The 23,225-nt window shown below is 36.8% G+C and overlaps 1 protein-coding gene across 6 annotated transcripts in view; it reads right to left on the bottom strand.

The window, feature by feature from the left end:
* The window catches only part of fhit (fragile histidine triad diadenosine triphosphatase), a 272,439-nt gene that overhangs the window by 23,648 nt on the left and 225,566 nt on the right, over positions 1–23,225 (bottom strand). The window contains exon 7 of one of the 6 annotated variants that reach the window (XM_056735298.1): positions 16,170–16,344. The exons of the other annotated variants lie outside the window; for them this stretch is intronic. Within the exon in view, the coding sequence (XP_056591276.1) occupies positions 16,264–16,344 (81 nt within the window). The 3' untranslated portion in view covers positions 16,170–16,263. Of the gene's footprint in view, positions 1–16,169; positions 16,345–23,225 lie in introns of those variants that run through there. 6 annotated transcript variants of the gene reach the window in all.

Below are 23,225 nucleotides of genomic sequence, written 5' to 3'. Positions count from 1 at the left end.
TAATTAAATATAGTGTATCGTTATCATTATTATAATATTCTTAATAACAGCAATGGGAGTTATCAGTGGAATGATCTTGCCCTGAAATCACAAAGCAAATAATAATAATAATTGTTATTATTATACATTCTATTTATTTTACAATTCAAATTTAGTTTTATTTTTTATTTATTGAGTAGATATTGATTAGAATTAACTTTTTCCCAGATTTCCCAGATTTGAGATCACAAACCCCTAAATTTACATAAAACCTGCCCCCAGGAACAAATATAAGGAGGGGGCGGGGCAAAACCTTGTTAAACTGCTTTAGAGAAGATGAAGAGCAGCCAACTCTAAGCGTTTCGGAAGGAGGAGAATCATATAGAAACTAAACTAAACCGAGGTCGAAGACAGATGCTGCAATAATGTTATAACATGTCAAAAAAAGGCGTCTTTATAACAATCAAACATGAACACATATTATAGCCCAGAATCATGTCTTCATTTATGAACATAACATGACCCCTATAAAAAGACACAAAAAGATCAGGATTTCTTTTTTTAAAACAACAATGGCCTATATGGAAGTGAGATTTTTTTTGCTATTGCGTGCAAAGGAAATTTCATAAAGTGAGTTGTCATGATTTATATTTCATTTGTCAAGTGAATGTTTGACACACTGTATGATTATTACAGCATTCAGAGACCTGAAATTGAGAAATCAGAGAAATTGAAAAGCGCATATGTACTTCATAATTTTACTTCACAATCTATAATCAACAGAGGGATCCCCTGCTGGCAGGTATGTAATTCATAACTCAAACACAAAGATAGCAAAAGTTGGCGCACCTATTTTTACCAGACGTTCCTTAACAAGGCTGTCAGCACTGACAATGAGCAAAAGGTGGCAAGTGGTTCTACACAAATGTTTCCTCCTGCTTTCAGGGACGACACGACTTTGGACGTTCTTCACACCCCCCTGGATACCAGCACTTTGTTACATGGTCACTGCACATTGACATCCCTGACTGTGGAGTGCAGGCGCAGTGGGACGGGAACCAGGAGAGGAGACGTTGTGCCATGCGCTCTCTCTCTCACTTCCGACGGAAGCCATCTTAATGGCATGTAAATACATTTCAACAGCTGTTGTAGTAATTACTAGGCAAAAATGATATTCCCCAGACTGTCAGAGAAAGGTCCCTCGGTTGAAAACTTGTCAAAGCGTGTCTGTTTTCACAGCAATACTGATGAAGTTGGAAAAATTCAGTAATGTGGCTTCATTAAGTAAAATACTGTACCAGAACTAAACCAAGCACTGTAATTGGACGGATGAACAGTTTTGACTGTCATGTGATATTGTCTATTATGAAGTGGAAATGAGGATGAAGTTAAGTATGCCTTTACTGCGAACCGATCCCAGAGGGAACACTTTCTAAAAGGCGTTGTAGAGTTACAGACAGAGAAGTTGCAATAAACTCATTTGTTCATGATGAACGGAGTATCAGTTTTATGAATCAGGAGCAAAATTGGTTCTGAAGGTTCTATTAAATTGTGTGTAAAATTCTAGAGAATGATGATTCTAAGCAACTTTTATAAGAATGAACAAACACATGATAAACTAGCCAGTTCCTATCCTTTGTGTGTCACGACCCTGCTTCCTTGTTTTTAAGACTTGTGTCAGGGTTGTGGCAGGACCCATGTGTTTAGTGTTGAGAGAGTCACTGCACTGTTTGTTTTGGCGTGCTCTCTCGGTCTCGTCTCTGTCCCCGCCCTCTCGTTTCCTCATTATTGATGATGCAATGTTTTTATGCCCTACACCTGTCCCCTCCCCTGATTTTGTCCCCTATTTAATCTCCAAATTTAATAGTCTTGTGCTGGTTCATACAGTACCTGTGTCTATGACGTTGCGTCGTCATCGTAGCCAGTCAAAATTACCTTTCTACTCAAGTCAAGTTGAGACAGTTTTAGTGAATGTCAAGTATTGTTTTATTGAGTCCAGTCAGTTTATTGTGTCCTGTCGAGTCTGTTATTATTATACCTTGTTCATTGTTGTTTTACCCCCTCGTGGGTTTTGCTTTGTGTTACGTATAAAAGTCTTTGTTTTCCAACACCTCTGTCTGTGCTTGGGTTCTTTGTCTCCGTGATACCTGACATTGTGTTTACAGACGTCATGTAATCATGCAAAGAGGTAGTCCCCCAAATTCACATTTCCTACATGGGACGACACGACAGCACAAATTACAAATCATTATTATAAGCTTACCGTTGTGAATCAAGGTAAGATACGGCAAATCATTTCGAACAATGATGTATTTTCCCCCCAAATTATTGCGGATTGTAGCTTTAACTTCAATTCTCAAAAGCAGCGGTTTTCAATCCTGGTCCTAGCGACCCCCGATCTGCATATCTTTTATAGTTCTCTTACAACTTCGGAGGTTTGTTCAATACATCCGTAAGAGCCCTGCAAAGTGAACATCACCAGATACTGGTATGTGTTCCATTCAAAGGGCACAAAGGACTACGCAAATCTCAAGATTACAGTTAAATAACCCTTCAAACTTCTGTAGTAAGTTTTGTCTCTGTGACAACACTGCAGGCAGTCGTGTAGCACAAAGTTGTGTTCTTAAGTTAACTTCAGCCGATTTCCCGCGTGCAGGGAGTGGAGAGCAGTGAACACTGTTTAGGGAGCACGTCAATCGAAACACAGTTCATTCATTGAGCTCTATTCTAACGAGTTGGTGATTTAAATCAGGTATGTTAAACAAGAGAGAGATGCAAAATATTCGGGGAGGGGCCGTGAGGACCAGGATTAAGAACTGCTGCTATGCCAAAACAACCGTTTTAAATCCTCTAAATGAAACTTCTGTTGCTTTAAAAAGTTCGACACTTAAGTGTACTCGATTCGTTGAAGTAATCATTAATTCATGATGATTAGAATACTGAATAGTTACTATATGCAGGAAAACCTGTTACATGAAATGATTTGAGGTCAGATAACTGATCATGCACAATATATATGACACTGGACGACAATACCAGTCTTATGAGTCAATTTTTTTTAATTGAGATGTATACATCATTAGCTGGATAAATAAGCTTTCTATTGATGTATAGGATGTTGGGATCGGACAATATTTTGCCGATATACAACTATTTAAACCTCTGGAATCTGAGGGTGCAAAAAAATCTAAATATTGATATTTATATATACCCCATTTTATTCTCGGATAACCATCATGTCACAGCACAGTGAAAGATAATGACCCCTAAGGTGAAAATGACACGCCTTTGTTTAAAGCTGATCCCATGAGTGAGTGAAAACCCAACACAATCTCATTGCAACTATTTTACAAGTTGCCTAATTGATAGGAATAGTTTTTAGATCTTTAGTTTAGTTTTAGTTTTTCCTGTAAAGCACATAGATCCATTTGAATGGTTTTGAAGTTAAGTTGAGTGGTTTCAGTCCAGTGAAGTTACAGTAGGTTGAGCTGAGGGGTTAAGTGTGGGGCCTCATATTCGTAATTTTCAAACATAAAGTCGTTTTTAAATCTATAAATGTTTGCAACAACATAGTTCAGGTTGCAATAGTTATGTTTGTCTGTGAGATCAGGTTGGAAAGCTGAAGATGCTAACTAATGCTAACAGTTTCTTTAAATAGCTGGAAACCATATTTGGTCAAACTGCTTGTTGTTACCAAGAGCGTTACAACTAAATAAACAAATATCTATCAAAAATCAGCTCGTAAACTAAATCTGTTTTCACTTGTTTGCGAAAAAAAAAAAACTGCGTTTACATGGAACTTTGAGACTTTCTCACATCCCAAGTACCTGCAAATGCAACAATGTTTTTTTTTCATTTTGCCATTTCTAAATCAACTGGATGATTCAAGAATGGACTCTTATGTGTTATTTTACTGCTAATGTCATTGGCGACTTTAACTACTATGGTGTCAGACATGCGCACACAGAAAACAAGTAAGGGCGTTTACATGAAACAATGGTTGACAAAAATAAACCGTTTTATGAGTTTACATACAGTTTGTGCATGTAAATGAACTCAGTGTTCCATTTCCTACGCACCAACGGATCAATTTAATGTGAAAACTCGAAAACTAACTACTAAATAAAAGATTCTTTATTAAATCTAACATGTAATGTTTCTTTTCTCTTGCGGGAGAGGCTGCTAATGTGAGAAGACGTCAAAATAACCAACGAACGTTAAACGAAATGTGAGGTATAGAATCACAAAATTCTGTTTTCTAGCTGGCTGCAATAGTCGCTTCGAGACAAAAATAACCTTCAAAAGTCATACGATTCGTTAAATCTACAATCGTAAAGCTTTCAGATGTACTTGGAAGAGACTGCCTCTATTTACGGCAGATTAAATTCACTTTCAATTACAGACGAGTCACGTAAGTCTCTGTTCTGAAGGGATGTAACCTGCTCTGAAGAGCTCATCGCAGCATACGAGAAACAAACACAAACCCAAGGACGCATCATTAACATTTCACAACAGTTGTTTTTTTCCACATTCCTTTATTCTCTCATTATTTCTCCTTCATTATTTCAAGCTAAACACAGTACTGTCGACAATAATCTCTGACAAAAGAGAATTTATGATGGCTTATCTCAGGCACTCTCAGTGTATATGACTATTTTAGGAAAAGCCTTTCCTCTACGGCCTAAACTAACATGACCTGAGTAACTTAAACAATGTGAATGTTTCGTACTAATTTAGACCATCCAAATGCGATTATTACAAAGGCAAATGCTATACAGTAGCAACTTCACTTGTATGAGGGAGGAGTAAATATGTCAAACTTTTTAGCTTAATTAACAGCCATCAAACAGAATCCCGAACATCGTCGTTACTAATTCATGTCTGTTTCGGGATTTTCTGTTTTGAAGAAAGGAAGAGAACCTAGATGATTAAAAACGTCCTGCCATACCGGATGAATAATTCAACTGGCATGGCCCCTTTGACATACAGTAACAGACGACTATTATCACAAATTTCGGTTACGTAAGCCAATTTGCCAGCCTCATGGTGACACTGTGCGACTGCATAACAGGAGTTGAAAGAAAGATAATATCATAATATAGTTATTCAGGGTAAAACATGCACAGTATGTATTCATGGCACGGTACAAAGACCTGTCCGTGCTTCATCTGTGCGACTTTCGTTGAGTGTTTGCTGAAGTCAATACATGCATGTCTGTGCAGTAATTGACCTGAATTGAGGCGAGCGAAGCCTTAAGGCCCCATCAAGATTAATTACATTCTCACACATGCAAATCAATGCATTGAGTTGGAGGGCTGTTCTGTACCGCTCTCGTCACCCTTGTTTTAGAGTGCAATAATTTATTTTGAGTCTGGAGAGAACGGCTGCATATTGTAATTATACTGTTCGCAACCCATTTAAAAAAGGATGTAATTAATTTGTGGTGTTCATAAGGCAGCAAATAACATGTGCTTTTGAGAACGTATGTAGTCATTTTCAGCCATACTATACATTATATTATATACTTTATATTATTATTTCATACTGTATATTGGGACTGCCCCATCTAATGAGCAGGTTTGACTACTTTAGTAATTTTCACAAATCTAATGTTAAAGTAATTCAAAATAAAGAATTACTTGCTTTAATTTTGTATCAACAGTTTTGTCTATTCCAAGATGACAACGTTCATGTGCACAAAGCAAGATTCAATAAGAAATGATTGATTCAGTCTAGTGTGGAAGAACTTGAGTGGACCCAGACCCGAACCAAGCGGAACACCTTTGAGTCAAACACTCATCACCCAAACCCATAAATGAGGGTACACAGGGTTCGCTTCAGAACAGAAAAATACAAGAAATTGTATGATATGGCATTCATATTTGTTTTGATAGAAATGACTGGAATAAGTTAGGGTTTATGTTTATTAGAAGTGGGTGTCCCAAAAATGTTGTCAATATAGTGTAGTGTATGTGGCTTATAATTGCTTAATACATTTTAAGAACAAACACATAAACAATATAGAGATATGAGAATATCACAGAGATAGCACTGGCAGGCCAGTAACCAATCACAATATAAACCATTGATATACTGTGAAAGCCCACTCAAAATGCCATAAAAAACATTAGAAAACAGTTAACCAGTGGGACAGCTCTCACAAAAATTAAATTTGGTCATTGACATTTTGTCGTACAGTATATGACTCTGCCATCTGTGGAATACAAAAGAAGATATTTTGAGAAATGTCTCTGTAGTTTTGTGTTCATACAGTGTGTGGAAGTCAATGGGGGTCAATGTTATTTTTTTACCAACATTCTTCAAAATATCTGCTTTTGGGTTCTGCATGTCATTGACATGACGGTGAGTAAAAGATAAATTAATTTTCATTTTTGGATGAACTATCCATTAAAGCAATATATTAAGAAATATGTCAAACAAACTCCAACATCATGTTGATGAGTTTTGCATGGGCAAGTGCACTCACATATTCTTTGCCAAAATGTCTAAATCTGTCTGTTTTTGCTTTAACATAAAATAACAGTGACTTAATGTGTCAGGATGACTTTGACACACGTGGCCAAGGTTTCGGATTAAGGTTACATCCGGATTAAAACTCCACAGGCTTAGAGTCGACAAGACAAGCAGACTGAACCTTTATCAAAAAACTGACCGTCCTTTTTATCCAGACTGCTTCTTGTTCCTTATTAGCTCCTTTCTTTCTCAAGTAACCTTTAACCTTCAAAATCTCTCGTTCCCTCTCTCATTTTCTCACTTTTTCTCTTGTGTAGCGGTAATGATTTCCTTCTCACAACACTGTCACAAAGTGCTATTTCCCTTCACAGTAAAGCCACCTATCAGAGGGACTGGATTATGCTGACAGACAGCGCACCACATTTGGCCCCCGGAGGCCGCTTCTCACCGTGAGTGTTGATTTTTAGAGTTTACACATCTCATTATCAGCATCATTTGCTGTTTGCCCATTCCAGATAATTAAAAGAAAATACGAACATAAAGAGCCCATCCACTTCTTGTCAAAACCAGTCTCGATTCTACAACAATGTGATGAAGCAGGCGCAGATAGAGACGGACCGTCATGAAGCGACAGTGCTTTCCCTAAAATGTCTCGAAGCTTGACAGTTTCTGATAGACAGAGACAAAAAAAGCCATTACTCGGACCAAAAGATGAAAACAACAACTGTGAAGGTGACATGCATATAAATAAAAAATGAACATTGACACTATGCATTTACCGGACATGTTTATCGAAAAAATGATGTTTGATATTTATCTTTTTTTTGATGATTCTTTAGTAGCTTTTGATAAAGAAACTGAATAATAAACAAAAATATAACCTACAGCTGCATTATTCACTACACGTTTTGCTAAATGGTATTTGAAATATGTTTTTAGTACATTTAAACAATCGTTCAATAGGAAAACTTATTTATCTCTCACAATCTGTTACAACATGCAACCAGAGAGGACAATCCTACAGCAAGATGAAGGCTATATCGTGGAACCTTACAACATCAAAATAAAATAAAAAAGGAAACAGAAGGTGCACATATTAGCAGATTGTATGTTCCCTTGGAATCAAACCCATAACTTTGCGTCAGCACGTTGTCAGCATCACGTTCTACTGTAGTTGAGCTACAGGATTGAGTAGCTCATCATGAAAAAGAGCAAGAAAGTTAAGTGTGAACCTCAGACTACATAAAGGACTTTCACCTCAAATCCAAAATATGTACTGTGTGCTGGATGTCGGCCAAACCTTCTGAAGTTTAAGAAAAAGGCAGTGTGTGTTGTGTGTATCATCCCTGGACAGGCCCACAGGCTGATGACAGGGTCTCTCAGTGGACTGGAGGACAATCTGGTGTGTGTCACAACATCCAGACGCTTTCTTGCCCAACGGAGACTAATTACTCAGTATGACAACATGTCTCCTGTTTCCTTTCTTCCCCTCTCTCCTTCCCAGAATGCAACACACACCTCCAATGAACAGAGGGGAAAGGAGTTTAATGACAGCTTGTTTCATTTGTAGTTTTAATGTCGACTCTATATTCAGATTTCTTTAGCAGGAGTTGGGATTGAATTGGTCACGACCTTCAAGACGCTGAATGGTAATGACAAAAAATTCAACTGTGAAACATTAATTCTACCTAATTACGGAGTAGTGGGGCTGGTTGTCACACTTTTTTTCACAAAATATAAATCAGGGTGAGTTTTTGAAAAGGCATGTAAAAAATACAAATAATGAAACAAAACAATAAATAAAAAAATAAAATTACAATTAAAAAATAAAATTATAATAAGAAGAAATAAAAAAATAAAAAATAAAAATAAAATCTTTATGGTTTAATCATATATGCGACCCTGGATCACAAAACCAGTCTTAAGAAAAATACATTTAAATTGTTGATTTTTCTTTTATGCCTAAAAATCATTAGAATTTTAAGTATTTTTTTGTTATTTCCTACCCTTAATATAGAAAACCTTATTTTGGTTGGCCTGCTACAGTTTAGTTTTTCTTTATTATTATAATTTTAGTGCATTAAACATATTTCAGTTTATTTCTGAGGCAACATTTACATTTAGTTTAAGTTTTTCCAATAAATTGTAGGTCAATAATGGATTTGATTTCAATGAACAGAAACGTTTTCAAAACTAGAATTTTAGCAAGTTAAATATCCTTGCCTCTCAATTCAGTTAATTTCCAAATGCCCATTTTTGTTAACTTTAAATATGTTTATACTCATCACCTTTATTAGTATATTAGGTGTTTAATAAGACAAAAAAACAGCCCTCCGCTCAAGGTCAGCATCATGAAAAAAACACAATGTGGACGAACATATCTTACGCCCCCTCACTATCCTGCCGTCAGGGAGCGAAATGCTTCAATTAACCTTTTCAGCGGCATTTAAAAGCCATGAAAGGACATCAGATGACCGCAGTACTATCAACTATGTACAGTACAGTCGGCCTTCTGATTGGCAGATCCATCGTCCTCGAGAGCCAATACAAACAGCCGTGCCCTTGCCAGCAACGTGAGAATTACCAAAAATTTGTTTCTAATGGACCGAAATCCCAAGACTGGCACGGGGCGCGGGATGATTATGAGGAAAACTAAGCAGCGCTATTAGGAGTGACATTTGAGTCGGCCGCTAATTTTCCAATAAAATGCCTGAATAGCTGTTATGATAGACGCCTCAGGATAAACACCAGATGTCCGGACAGATGAGAAACCTAGGGAAGGGATCACTGAATATCTACGGATTGAAGTGCTCTCCCGCATGCACACGCTCTCTAACACTTTGGATTTAATTGATGCTACAGGAGAGGAGATCTTTAAGGGGGGTTTGAGTAGCAACACAAGGACTTTAATCACAGTGCTGGAATACAGACTCGAGAGCCTCAGAGCTGTCGATAAGAGAGAAAATCACGGAAAACAAACCCTCGCCACTCACTCGTATGAGAAATCAAATTATATCTCACTCCCCGATGTGTATCGTAACTGGAGGAAAGTGCAAAAGCGCAGTGTTATAGATTATTACGGTGCGAGGAAAAGCTGAAGATTCGCCGATTGTGGGGAAAAATGAATTAAATAGATTTCTTGAGTGTGAATATTCATAAGATTTGTTTGCATAAACACTGTCCATATGGTGCTGAAGCGAAAAGCAAGTACGCACAATACAGGTGGGTTCACACCTTATACACACTCTCGTACGCGCTAGCAAACTTCTTACCCCCTGAACTCGCCGTGCCCCTCGCACTTTTAAAGTTTTGAGGCTTGCGCGTCCTACCCACTCAAAATTCCCATCATGCTTTGCAGCGGTAAACATGTAACGCAGTGTCGACTGATGGAGTCGGAAAGGTCACGCGGCTGCGCTCTCAATAAGCCAACCGGTACCTGCGCACCTCTCACTGGCTACAGCTCATAAATATGAAGGAGACTGACATTTCTAAATTAAACATCACGTGGAAATCTGTCAACACTGCAACGGCACACAATGGGGAACCGTCAGAACGCTGTTGTCTGAGTTATTAAGTTGTTATAACAACTTTGGGTTTCTTGACTTTATCATCTCACGCATATATTGAGGGACATGTGCAAGGTTTAAGTAACAACTTTGATGGTGTTTTGATATTTCAGCTATGAGTGTGTCTTGCAAGGAATAATTAAATATAACTTGAAACTTTAGTAATGATTCAAAAGAAAATGATTCAAAAATCATCAATAATAAAAAACAATGAAGCTATAGCCTTTTGTCTCTACCAGCTTACAAAGTAATGTTTTAGTAAAAAAAGTATATCAAACTGATGTATCAAATGATACACTTCAAATGAAGTAAAAGAACAAACAAAAAAACGATCATACAGAAAGCTGATGTATCAGATAACCTCAGTTATATTACTCTCTATATATGGGTAAATTCCATATAAATTATATTCCAATAAATGTATTTGTTGAAATGAACACAGAGAAATATATTTGAAAGAATGATCTCATCCTCCATTTACTGACATAGTAGGGAAAATAAATACCATGGGTGTCAGTGAGGGATGACATCTGCTTGGTTTCTGATATTCTTCCAAATTTCGTCCTTTGTGTTTAGCAGAACGAAAAAAACATTTAAGAGGTTAGGAACAAGCTGAAGGTGAGTAAATGATGATATAATTTTCCTTTTTTGAGTGAACTAAGATGAAGAAAAAGTTTTTTTAAAGGTTTTGATGTTTAAATGCTCATGTGAATTCTCTCTTAAAGATTTTAACACATTTTGTGTGTGTTTTTAGGGCACAGTTTTCCATGGTCAGGTAAGTGAATAGTCACATCCATTACAGTCCATGTTCCTCATACATGGGCCCATGAAAATTAAAATAAATGTATGTTCTATTAAGAGCAATCGCTTCTCTATTTGTTGGGTATCTTTGCTTATGGTTTACACAGAAATAATTCACACAAATCCTAGAACGTATGTGTGTCCGTCCTTTTTGTCACATCTATAATCTATAACTTACTATGTCCCTCTTTTAAAATAGAAAAATTATGCATAGACTGACTGTGATATGTCCGATGTAAAAAAAACATGAACAATTGGTTCAATATATTGGGATATATTCTCTGACAAGTTAGAAGTTTTGACTGAAAATGATTTTTTTTTGGGAGATCATGTAACATTTCGTCCACACACTAAACAGTACCGATATGTTTCCATATTCTTATTCCATTTATACATCTCATATATATAACAGACCTACTTATTTATTGACAGCATAAACTCATTGTTTGTAAAGCCAAATCTGCACCTGGATTATCAGACCAACCCACACAAGGCCAATTGAAACTGATTTATTCTTTTCACAAGCAATATCTTCAAAACAACAGAGCGCCGTCTCGGCAGCCATATTTCATCTCGCCTAACAGCGGCCGCTTTCAGGACACTCCCTCAAAGCTGATATACTTTCAGTAATTCTGAGTTTCAGATAATAAGCAGAATTAATGAATCAACACATGATAAATGAAGTTTCAGAAAACTGTAAATCATTCGCTCAGACGTGTAAAGTCTCAGAAAGCAGTAAAACTCAAAGGCGAGTCTCGCAGGGCTCTTCCCTGACTGCTAATTGAGAATAATTGTCCCAGCAGGCTTCTCAGATGCATTTGTGTGTGTGTGTGTGTGTGTGTGTGCGTCCGTGTGTGTTGTGATATCTCTCTGCTCGTGTGGGTGGCTGGTTGGTGTCAGTCTCAATAAGCCACTTACATTCTCAAAGCTCATTTTTCTCTGGGGGTGGTTTTAATATTCCACGTTCAATCTTTGCCCTATGCGCCGAGCATAACATGAACGATACACTCTTATTCTTTGTGTAAAGTTGAGAAAGGGAGAAAAATATGGGCTCTTAGCCATAAGTTTTAACCAAAGTGCAACAGGGCTCTTGCCTCCCAATGTCAAACTTATTGTAAACAGCTGGATTTTGTGATTTTTAAAAGGGTGATAAAACATTTAGTCTTTGCAAGGAATGCATAGAGGTCAAAAGGCAATGATATCCCACAATTCTATATGCATAGACAACAACCAATCAAATGAGTTTGGGGCGGGACGAATGGAAGGCTGGGCGTGTTCACCTGGCAGTCACGCCAGTGGCACAAAAACTGCACATTTCACCTCAAACCATTGACTTGCTGGGCTGGGAAGCATTAAGACATGCACAACAGTTTTCAAGCATAAAAACAAATCTATTTTCAGCAACAGCATGTGAGAGAGGGCCCTGCCTCAAATTTACGCTGTCAGGATGTCAATGACTACATTTAAGGGATGTTGTTTACTTATTAAGTGCCATTGATTTTCTAGTCACAATCACGTACCGCAAGCTATTTGGATTATATTCACTTCATTTATTTTCTCTTTAACACCATCTGCATTCAAGGATTTGTTGTGACCTTGCTCTTTGTATGCATGTCGATTCTCAGAACGAATGTACCGAGCAGACATTGATCTCCAATCTACAGAACGGCATCCACACAACACAACTGTCATTCAAATACAGAAGTGAGTTAACCTGTAGTAATGAGCATAACCAAGAGGATGTCCAACAGTGTTTCCGGGTCGATCACTGTATGCAGTACATTTTATACTCTGTCACTTGATGAATGTAAAGATGTTAGGTCTCTATGACGTCTTTAAAGAGATTTGTTTTCTCAAGGTTATGAGTGGATATCTCCATAACAAATATCTCCATCCATTTTTCTGCAAGGCTACTGTAACAATAAAACAAACAATCTATGACAATCATTGTTACTCCGTGATGATGTGTGTGTGCTATGCACAGTAAGCATCTACCAATAACGTGGAAGAAAAGATAAAGATTAATCGAAGTATCTTTGATTTCTTTTTGTTTGTTAAGACCAAAGTCCTTTTAAGGGAAGTCATGCCACTGGGCGGACATTTTTGCAACTCCTCCAGGCAGTCATACTGTAAAACACCAAGTCATACACTGATAAAATGTGCCTCAAATATCCTGTTCTGTCCTCAAAGAACTCAAAATGTATTTAGTGCTTCAAAGCTCTTTTTCGCATAACAGGGTTATTGATGTAACCATCTATAGTCTTGGTAGTTCTTTCAGGAACTTATAAATTCTTGAATTCAGTTCTGAAGTTCTGGAGTCACCTTTTCACTACACTGCGAGTTGTTGGAGGAACTCAAATTCAAAATAATGGTTCTTGTAAGATCTTTAAACATGCAAGTGGTTGGATTTTTCCAGATCATTTTGATGTTCTATAAGAATAATAATAGTCCAAAATTTGTTTTTTGGCCCCTGCTATATGAACACACATTTAAAAAGCATGCACTTGATAAGAAAAGATAAACTGTGATAACGTGCCTTGAAGCACCCAAGGTGGTTCCAGAACATTTTATCAAAAGACCGCCCTTCGTGAAACTGTGCTCTGAGCTTCCCCTGAGGGTTCTGACGGTGTGGTGATGTGAAGAACCCCAAATGGTTCCTCAAAGAACCATTTTTACAGTGTATATAGGCCCTACTCGAATGGACCAAGACCAATATCTCCTAAACTGGCTAAAGTCACAATAAAAAAATATATCCCCCATCAACAATTAACGCTGACATAAACGGCACTAAACTGAGAGTTTCATGAGCTTAGATAAAAAAATAAATGTTTTACTCGGTTGCTCCATTAACTGCACACGTGCAAAGAATGGCAATCACTTCACAATTATGCTGCAACAATGTCATATATTAATGTCACACTCTTAAATGTCTTTAATTTGGTTTATTTTGAATTTATTTATTGGCTCTCACAACTTCATACGTATTCAAAGTTACAGAGGACACATCCAATCATCATTTTATTTTATTTGCTCTGTCGGTTTGTGTCATCTGATAGCAGCTAATTAGCATGCTAATTCAAAGAACTGTATTGACAAAGGGATTGAGTTGGTTTGTGGTGCTATCACCTGTTCAATACATCTGCCAATGAGAGACACTATATCCAAGAGCTTCTCGTCCTTTCCTCTCCTCACATTGTCTGCAAACATTCATACCAATCAATTCAACGTGTCAAAAATCGTTTGCTTTGTTGCTTTTTTACCTTAGGAACTATACACAAGTACACACATAGGCTAAACAAGTAAGTTTCATATTCATTCATGTCTGGCATGTAAACTATAGTCACTCGGCTGAAGCAATTCGACCTCTATCCGCTACTGATTATTAAAACATGGTATGGCCACATCTGTGAGCAAATAAAAAATGCTGCTTTTCCTCCATGAATGCAACAATCTTTTATTATTTGTGTACCAATGATGCCTATTCAAGCTTTGTAGTCAATAAAGATAATGATGCTATGACAAGGAAAAGAACTGCAAGAAAACCAGCTGACAACAACCAAATAAAAAAGAAGATATGCAACACAATGATATGAAAACAAGCAGATGATAAAAACACGAAAGACATCCAACCAAACCAGACAATGCAAACAAAGAGAAAAGATATGCAAAACCACTCCGAACAAACAAATAAGCAAGCAGAAAAAGGCAGGTGTTAAAGTAATCAAAACAGCAAAGATACCCACACTGGACGGATTCCCAGAGTCAGGGATCAGCCTCTGATAAAATAAAAGCGCTGTGATGCCCTTGGCCGGGGTGGAGTTTTGCAACACATCCCCGCTGTGAAACCAGCAGCTATAGGGTTGTGCTGGCCTGGCCTTGGTCAGAAAGAGAAGCTGGCATTTCTGCTAAAGCAGAGCCGGAGGGGGCGGTAGGGGAGTTAATTGGCATCGGCCGATATTCAGATTAACATGCCTGGCTCTGGGGTGGCGGCCAGGGTGGGCAGGATGATGCTGACAAGCCCCATGCTGGCACTAAAGGCATGTCAGGGCAGGTGTCGGAAACGGTTAGGGCTGGGTGGAGATTTCACTCAGCAGGGATGAGGCTTCTGCGAGGACCCCATGAGCGGGGTGGGGGAATGACAGGTCGGCCGACAACCATAACAGGTTGCCACTCAAGGTGGCAACATTTTACAATAAGGTTGTATTTGTTAACATAAGTGTTTTAGCTAACATAAATAAGCAGTAGAATTGAACGATGGTTCATGCTAATTTCAGCATTAGCATTTACTTATACTTCTTTTAGGCCCAGTTTGAGGGTCTATTGACAGAAATGCAATGTTTTATACATAACTATGTGTTATAGGGGTATACATGTGTTTTGTTTTTATTACCTTAGAATGAGCTATTTCGGTAACACTATATCATGTTTCATACTTAACAGATAGCTATGCAGGAACTAATGCAGAACAAATAGCTAGAGCCGCATTAACACTGCAGTAATTACTGATAACTAATAATAAACTTCATTATTTTATATCAACAAACTATTGTCCGATACTTACTTACTGCCCATTATGCCGTCTGGCATGTAGGGCAGCAACAAAAGTTCTCCACTCCTGCCGGTCCTGCTCCATCCTCTCCAGGACTGCTTCATAACGCTGACTTTCTCTTCCACAATTCTTCGCCAGGTGATCTTTGGTCTTCCTCTTTTGCGTTTTCAGTCAGGGGTCTAATGGAGAGCATTTTTGAGGATGGAATTGTTGTCTCGCCTGAGACTTTCTGATTTCTGATTTCATCAGTATTGTGGACATATCGTCTTGATAACACCTGGTGAGTAGCTCCTTGTTAGATATCGGCTGTGTCCAGAATTCTTATGAGACTTTTAGTGTGGAATGTGGACAGTTTGTTGAGATCCCTCTTTGTCATTCTCCAGCATTCTGATCCATACAGGAGGTTTGATAGCACATAACTCTGGTAGAGTCTTAGTTTTGTGTGGACTCTATACTGGGACGACTTCCAGACATTGTTAAATGATCTTATGGCAATCCTGGCCTTGCTGAGTCTGCTTTGAATGTCAGTGCCCGCACCTCCGTCTTGTCTCACCACACTGACAAGGTAAGTAAATTCTTCTGCCATGGGGATTCACTATGTCAACTGCGATTGGTGCTAGGTTGGTGACGTTGAGAGTCATGGCTTCAGTCTTGGTCGGGCTGACTCTCAGACCAACCTGCTGAGCAAAGGAGCTGAGGCGGCTGGTCTTTTCATACATATGACGATGTGTGTACAACAGAAGAGCAAAGTCATCAGCGAAATCAAGATCTTCAAGTGTCGTGAAGAGGGTCCACCTGGTGAGTCTTCTGTCATTTCGTCGCAGCCCCCAGTTGATCACAAGGTTGAAGAGTAACGCTGACGTCACACAGCCTTGCCTCACTCCAGTCTTTCCTTCAAACCAAATCTCGCTCCGCCCTACACTGCAGGTGAAGCTGTTGTAGTAGCTTTTGATAAGCTCTGAATGACTGTAATAACTGTTGGGGTATAAAGCTATTGTCAGTGCCCAGTAATATAATGGCTAAAATCATAATCAGACAAATCTCAGAAGCAGTTGAAAAGAAACTAAGGTATGAGCAGCAAAGAAAAGAGCGGCATTGACCAAATCTTCACCCTGCGCAACATCATTAGCAATGCATAGATTGCCAAAGACAACTCTACATCCTTTTTTACATCAAAAGGCGTTTGACAGCATTCACAGGGACACCCAGTGGCGCATACTATTGTCTAATATTGTCCTCATAAAGAGTTTATATTTAAATAAATCTTTATCCTTATATTCTATTTTATTTATTTACAAGAAAAGAAAATTAAGAAATACAACTTCTAATCACTGCACCACTAGCCAACTTACCTCACAAACATATCTGACATCTCTCCTAGTTGCTTATTATGAGTCTGGTTATTAAATATTAAGACATTCTTGGTAACACATTAGTAATTATAAAATGTATTACTCTGTTCTTACTGAATCAATCTGTGAAAATCAAAGTAACTTTTTAGTAATTACTCAGGTATTAGCACATCGGCATTGAGTGATGCGGAATTAACTGAAAATGAAAAAGAAAATCATGATAACCAGTTAAAAAAAGTAGTTCTGGGGTATAGGAGATTAAAAAGTAAAATGATTTAGTAATACCAATAAAAAAAACAGTACTGTAAAATAAAAGCTTGTAGTAACTAATTTACAATTCACACACACTCCTGAAGAGCTGACTTTTTATGGACACTATATATACACATTTTTATAAATACTTACAACAACTTTACAGTTACAGTAGTCACAGTAGTTAATGCAATATGTTAAATTGGGTATTGGGTTTTATTTTATCTAATCCTTACATATCTGACACAAAATGTTTACTGTAAATCCAGGTTTAGGTTATTAGCTTACAGTTGTTTCTGTGAATCGCAGCGCCTTGTTTGCTTCTCTTTACTGTAGCTTTTATCAGTCTGTATAAAAAAGTGGTTTATCAATAAAGTAAACTGTACAACTTGTCTTATTCATTTTAGATGCGCTTTAGCATTTAAGCAGCATTCAATCTGAACACCTGTGACTTCTGCATACGGTGATGTCGTGTTCATGCCCCTCCCCCTTAAAGTAACAGTGCATTATTTGTGCTTAAATACTGTAATGATTGATTGACAAGAAAAACAATTTGACCACAGAAACATTGGTGAAAATACAGTGATTAAGAGGGAAATTCTCTTTAACTATTTTTGGTTGAAAAAAAACAATGTTTTGAATCAATTTAAATAAAAATATCACAGTATGGAGAATTCCTCAAAATTCTCAAAATAATTTGCTCAAATGAATTAAAACTATTATAATAAATTCTTATACCAAACAGGTATCTTTAATAGGCCGTTTACTGGCAAAATAATTTTTAGAAACTGTTAATGAGTAGTTAATGGATAGTTATTTTAAATGAGTCTTAGTTATTGTATAGTTCGGCAGGTGACATAAAGCATTTAGTTGTTATTAATGACTATTAAATAAGTAATAAGTAACTACGTGTTGATTACTTTCAACATCTGGATGCTGTCACCTATTGATTAGTTCATCTTTCTTCCTTGTTATCAGTAATGACTACAGTGTTAATGCACCACTAACCTAAGATCCTGCATAACTTCCTGTTTAGTATGAAACAGTTTTATAAAGTGCTTTTTCTATCTGCTGTACATACACCGCAGGTCGCCTTAAAAAAATTCCCCATGTTGTTTCTACAGTAGCCCTAAACAGACAAACTGCTCTATAGAGCATGTTTCCAAGATAAGTAACCACCTTCAGAGAAAACGTGATGACATCACAGCGTTGGTTCTGTGTCATTTTTTAATACCTATATTGGTAAGATATTTGCAAAACCCAGTGACAAACATAAATCACGGACTCTAAAGATAAAAGGTTTTAGAATGACAGCAGTGAAATACTAATTTATTATAAAGTGTTAACAATTTGTTTTTTTTCTTCATTTGATGAACCTCAAAAAATGTGCACCTTTTTAATATACTGTAAATATAACCAAATGCTGCATTATTTGCATCTGAGACTTTTATTGTACCATAGTACCTTCACAATACTTTTTGTAAGGAAAAAGCTGAACAATGATTTGACGAAATCCTGCTCTATTCTTTGCAAAACTTTAATCTAACTGTGCCCTAAAATGAAGTACTTTTGCCAGCGATAACACCTTCTCCATTATGAATCCCTAATTGCAGGTTGGAAACATACGAGCGGTGCGATTAGGCAGCGGATCTGATAACAGCTTCCGCACCTTCATGCCTCTCTGCGCACAGCTCTTAAAAACTCTCCTTAAGCGGCCAGACCGCCGTCTCTCCTGCCACGCGGGTTTAAACGTTTAATCGTCTTTAATTACACCATTTCAAGAGGAAAATTAGTATGCGAGTAATACATCTAATAGTCGAGACATGGAGTTTCATTATTGCCATATTTATACGTAAAAACGCACTTCATTAAAAAAGCAGTCTCCTTTTAGCTTATTTATAATAATGGTTCATATGCAGGGTTCTCTTTTGGATGTGGCACCTTCAAAGCTCTGCGCGCTAACTCTGGTGACCCGCAGGTTTATGAATGCCTCCGAGCGCCAGCCATCATTCCAGAACAAAGCCCTGTCAGGGAAGTGCTGCGCTTGGCAGAAGGGATGTCAAAAGTCAGGTGATTAGAATACTTCCCTCCGTCCACGGCAGGTGTTATCTCCGTTACGATAATGCCTCTCGTTTTTTTTTATTTTGCATTTTTTTTAAAGGAGGACTGTTAGCTTTCCCAGCTCGATTTACATAAATCAAGACCACCCCAAGACCCTTAAAAAGTAGACCTATTCTGGCCTCTTCTCCTTAACCATATGCAGAGTTCACACATTTACATATTTGTAATTTAACAGTCAGTTTGGCTGCGGGTAAGGTCCTGAAAGTGTAATTAATCTTAAATATTAACGACTGGGATTAGAAGGGGTTAACAGGTAAACGCACACGTTTGGATCTCTTAATCGAGCCAAACAATGTGACGGTAAGTTATAGCAATTGAATTTACAGCCCGTAAAATAAGACATAAAAGTGGCTCTTAAATCAGCTTATTGATTCAAGATAAAATGTTTTAAAAAGCTCTATCCCACCCCATAAAGCCATACATTATAAAAACCAAAATGTTGTGGCGTTAAGGAAACCTGTTTGAAAACCATCATTATTTTTGCCGACGCTAGTGACGCACAAATCACTTCAGATTTAAATATAGCCGTTGCTTGAATTTATTTGATTTCGGGCTCCGAGCTTCATTTGCATACTCTCTGTATAATTGAGCCACATGAGTATAGATTTCTAGAGCAGCCCTCTGTTTCAGATCTATGCAAATGCTACATAAACATATCGGTGACAACGGCTGCAGCTCCTGCTCGTACCGTATGTAATCTTCTATTCCCGAAACTAAGCCAGCAGGGACGAGCTATTGCAATATCTAATGGTATATATATATCTTTCAATCAAAGAGCTGCATATACTTGCGAAAAGGGCCAGCTGTGGGAAAACATAGAAAGCAATCATTCCCTGTAGAAATTAAAAGGTGGATATGTTCAGATGTGACCAAGGAAGTTCCCCAAGGACTCCGTCAACAGAGCCACTCGCTCGGTTCATTATGCATTCATACCAAAAGTCAAAGCATCTCATATCAGGAGGAAGTATAATATATATATAACTAGGGATTTTTAAAGGAAAACAGTTGGCGGCTTAGTGTCTCGGGCTGTGGAGTTTTTCTGGAATCAAATTACAGTTCTGCGGCCGGCGCCGCAGGGATCGGCCACCGCTGGATGCGTTGTGCGCGCCTCCCCTGGCAGATCGGCCCGGCGGTGGACGCAGCTGAGGAAAATGAAAAACGATTTCTGCGAAAGGTTAGTGGATGTCATCCCCACGACCTGCTTCTGCTGCTGCCTGTCACTCTGCATACGAGCGGATGACATGATTCACAGCAAATACAGACAGCACATATTCTGTCTGCTTTGGGAAGACTGCACTCTGTCAAAGTTGCTTATTTAAAAGAAAGTTAAATGAAACTGGCAAACTTTGAAACTTTTTTGGTTTTTGGTTTTCCATACAATGTCAACTGATATTTGTATAAAATGTATGTCAAGCTCCCCTAAAAATACTATAAGTCTTATAACATGATAATATTGTGAGTGACAAATATTCTGTTTTTCTTTCCACATCAAAACATGAATAAAAAATCAATCAATCGATAGCACACAGTCTAGATTATTATCATAATTTTTAGTTAAAGTGATCCTTTTATAATCACCATAATTGTTCACATACAAACCTCCAAAAAACAATAAAAACTCTCTCTTTACTAGTCCTTCAAATAACGAATATATCATTTCCTATATATAACAGTCATGTAATATATATATATTGACAATTATACTGTTCATATATTGCAATATTACAATATATTTAATATACAATAAATATATTCTAAAAATATATATATATATATATATTTAAAAAATTGTTCATATATTGTAATATTACAATATATTTAATATACAATAAATATATTCAAAAAATATATATATATATATATTTAAAAAATTGTTCATATATTGCAATATTACAATATATTTAATATACAATAAATATATTCTAAAAATATATATATATATATATATTTAAAAAATTGTTCATTTATTGCAATATTACAATATATGTAATATACAATAAATATATTCTAAAAATATATATATATATATATATTTAAAAAATTGTTCATATATTGTAATATTACAATATATTTAATATACAATAAATATATTCTAAAAATATATATATATATATATTTAAAAAATTGTTCATATATTGCAATATTACAATATATTTAATATACAATAAATATATTCTAAAAATATATATATATATATATATTTAAAAAATTGTTCATTTATTGCAATATTACAATATATGTAATATACAATAAATATATTCTAAAAATATATATATATATATATTTAAAAAATTGTTCATATATTTAAAAAATATAAGCATTTGGTTCCTATAAACTTATTTTATTTTCCAGGATATTCTCATATTTTGTTTCTTTCATAAAATATGCAAAAAAACTGGTTTACCCAAAGATGGCTGACTCATCAAGACAAACTAAATAGGTTGTTCTTTTCTTCAAGCATCTAACCGGAAAAGATAACAGTAAACCAGCATTAACAAAAGAAAGAAAAGTAGAATATTCCTTTAAAATGATCTATTGTGCATTAATTAAGTAAACTTTTCAAAAGTGAACATACCTGAGAATTCCAATCATATGCAAATCAGATAAAGTCAACAGAGTGCCTAGCTTACCATAAGCTACATGCTAGCAGCAAGGTCATAGGTCACCCCTGCTGAACCCATGCTATGCGCACATACACTTAACTGACATTAACTTGCAACACACATGCAGTCATGCATAAATATTCATAAACAACCCATTTCATTGGCCAATTAACTGCAGTTTGCCACAGTGCGTTCAGATTCATAAATACAACATTTACTCCATGGCCTCTTCCACAAGCTCCTCGATTGAAACACAATTCACCACAGCGTCATCAAAATAAGATTACAGCAAAACATGCTCAAACACTTTTGAACGTCATTATGTCTGGGTGGGTCCATGAAAAAAAGGCCTTTCAGTGTCCCTTGTGAACATGTCTGTGAACGTGTTCCCTGGGAAACACGCATACAGATGACATGCTTATCTTGAATGCATTGTAAATCTGAATTACAGTAAAAGCATCTGCTGCCAAATGCGTAAATGTAATGTTATGCAAACCTTGACTTCATCAATGAAAGCTGACAACTTTCGTTAGTGTGTGTGTTATTATGCATTGTATTTTCATATACAAAAATTCTGCAACTTAGCCTGCTGATGTTTTACTGTATATCAACCCTGTGAGTCATATATTCCCTGAGTACACTTCTGATAACATATAAAACCTTAAAGCTACAACAGAACACGTGCCTATTTTGAGAAACAACCCGTCTGTGTTCTTCACAGAGATGGCAAATGGAAGACTCAAAAAAGACACAACTACACAGGGGCAAAGGTCAAAGTCAGAAAGCTGTAACAAAAGAACGCAAACGCTTAAATCAATATATAGGACTTAGCTGTGATGCTAGAGTACATGACAGATTCCTGAGCAAAACCATTTACAAGAACGTTTTGTTTGTTTCTTCTATCGGTTAGGATGACAAAAAAAAGCAAAAGGGCAAATATTCCACCAGACAAACCATTATGGATATCGAGTGCTTCTGTGTTTCATTTATCTAGGAAGCACTGCGGTGGACAGCTCAAATACCAAAGAGGTCATTTTTCAAGGTTGAAGGTTTTAAAAGAAAAGTTTGCGGTAGAGAAAGTCAAGACAGACAGCTAGTTAGTTACTAATAGCCTGTGTTCTGCTATACACTGTTCTCTATTCTCTTAGATGAACACCTGGCACTGAGAGAGAAAGAGCTGAGGAAACAAGACTGACGCCATCTGTGTGATTACTTATGAATAAAACTCATCCTGTATTATAAATGTCTATTTGCTACTGAAATAGAATTGAGTCTCGGAAATAACTTCCTCTGGATATAATTTTTCATGCTCGCTCTATTTACTATTGTTCTTAAACTACTTTATCGTCCCTGGCTGACTCTTTTTTACAAAAGCAACTTACAGGAAAGTACATTTATTTTGTTAGAAGCAATTACCAGAGCTAACGCTAAATTTAATATTAGCAGCGTTGTGAAAAATAACCTTGCTGTATATTTGATGATTATTTTTCTCTACATTTTAAGGACTCATACAGAGAAGGCAAGAAAT

Source organism: Triplophysa dalaica, chromosome 21 (genome assembly GCF_015846415.1).
Source record: "Triplophysa dalaica isolate WHDGS20190420 chromosome 21, ASM1584641v1, whole genome shotgun sequence".
Taxonomy (NCBI): Eukaryota; Metazoa; Chordata; class Actinopteri; order Cypriniformes; family Nemacheilidae; genus Triplophysa; species Triplophysa dalaica.
This window is presented reverse-complemented; position numbering and strand designations above follow the sequence as displayed.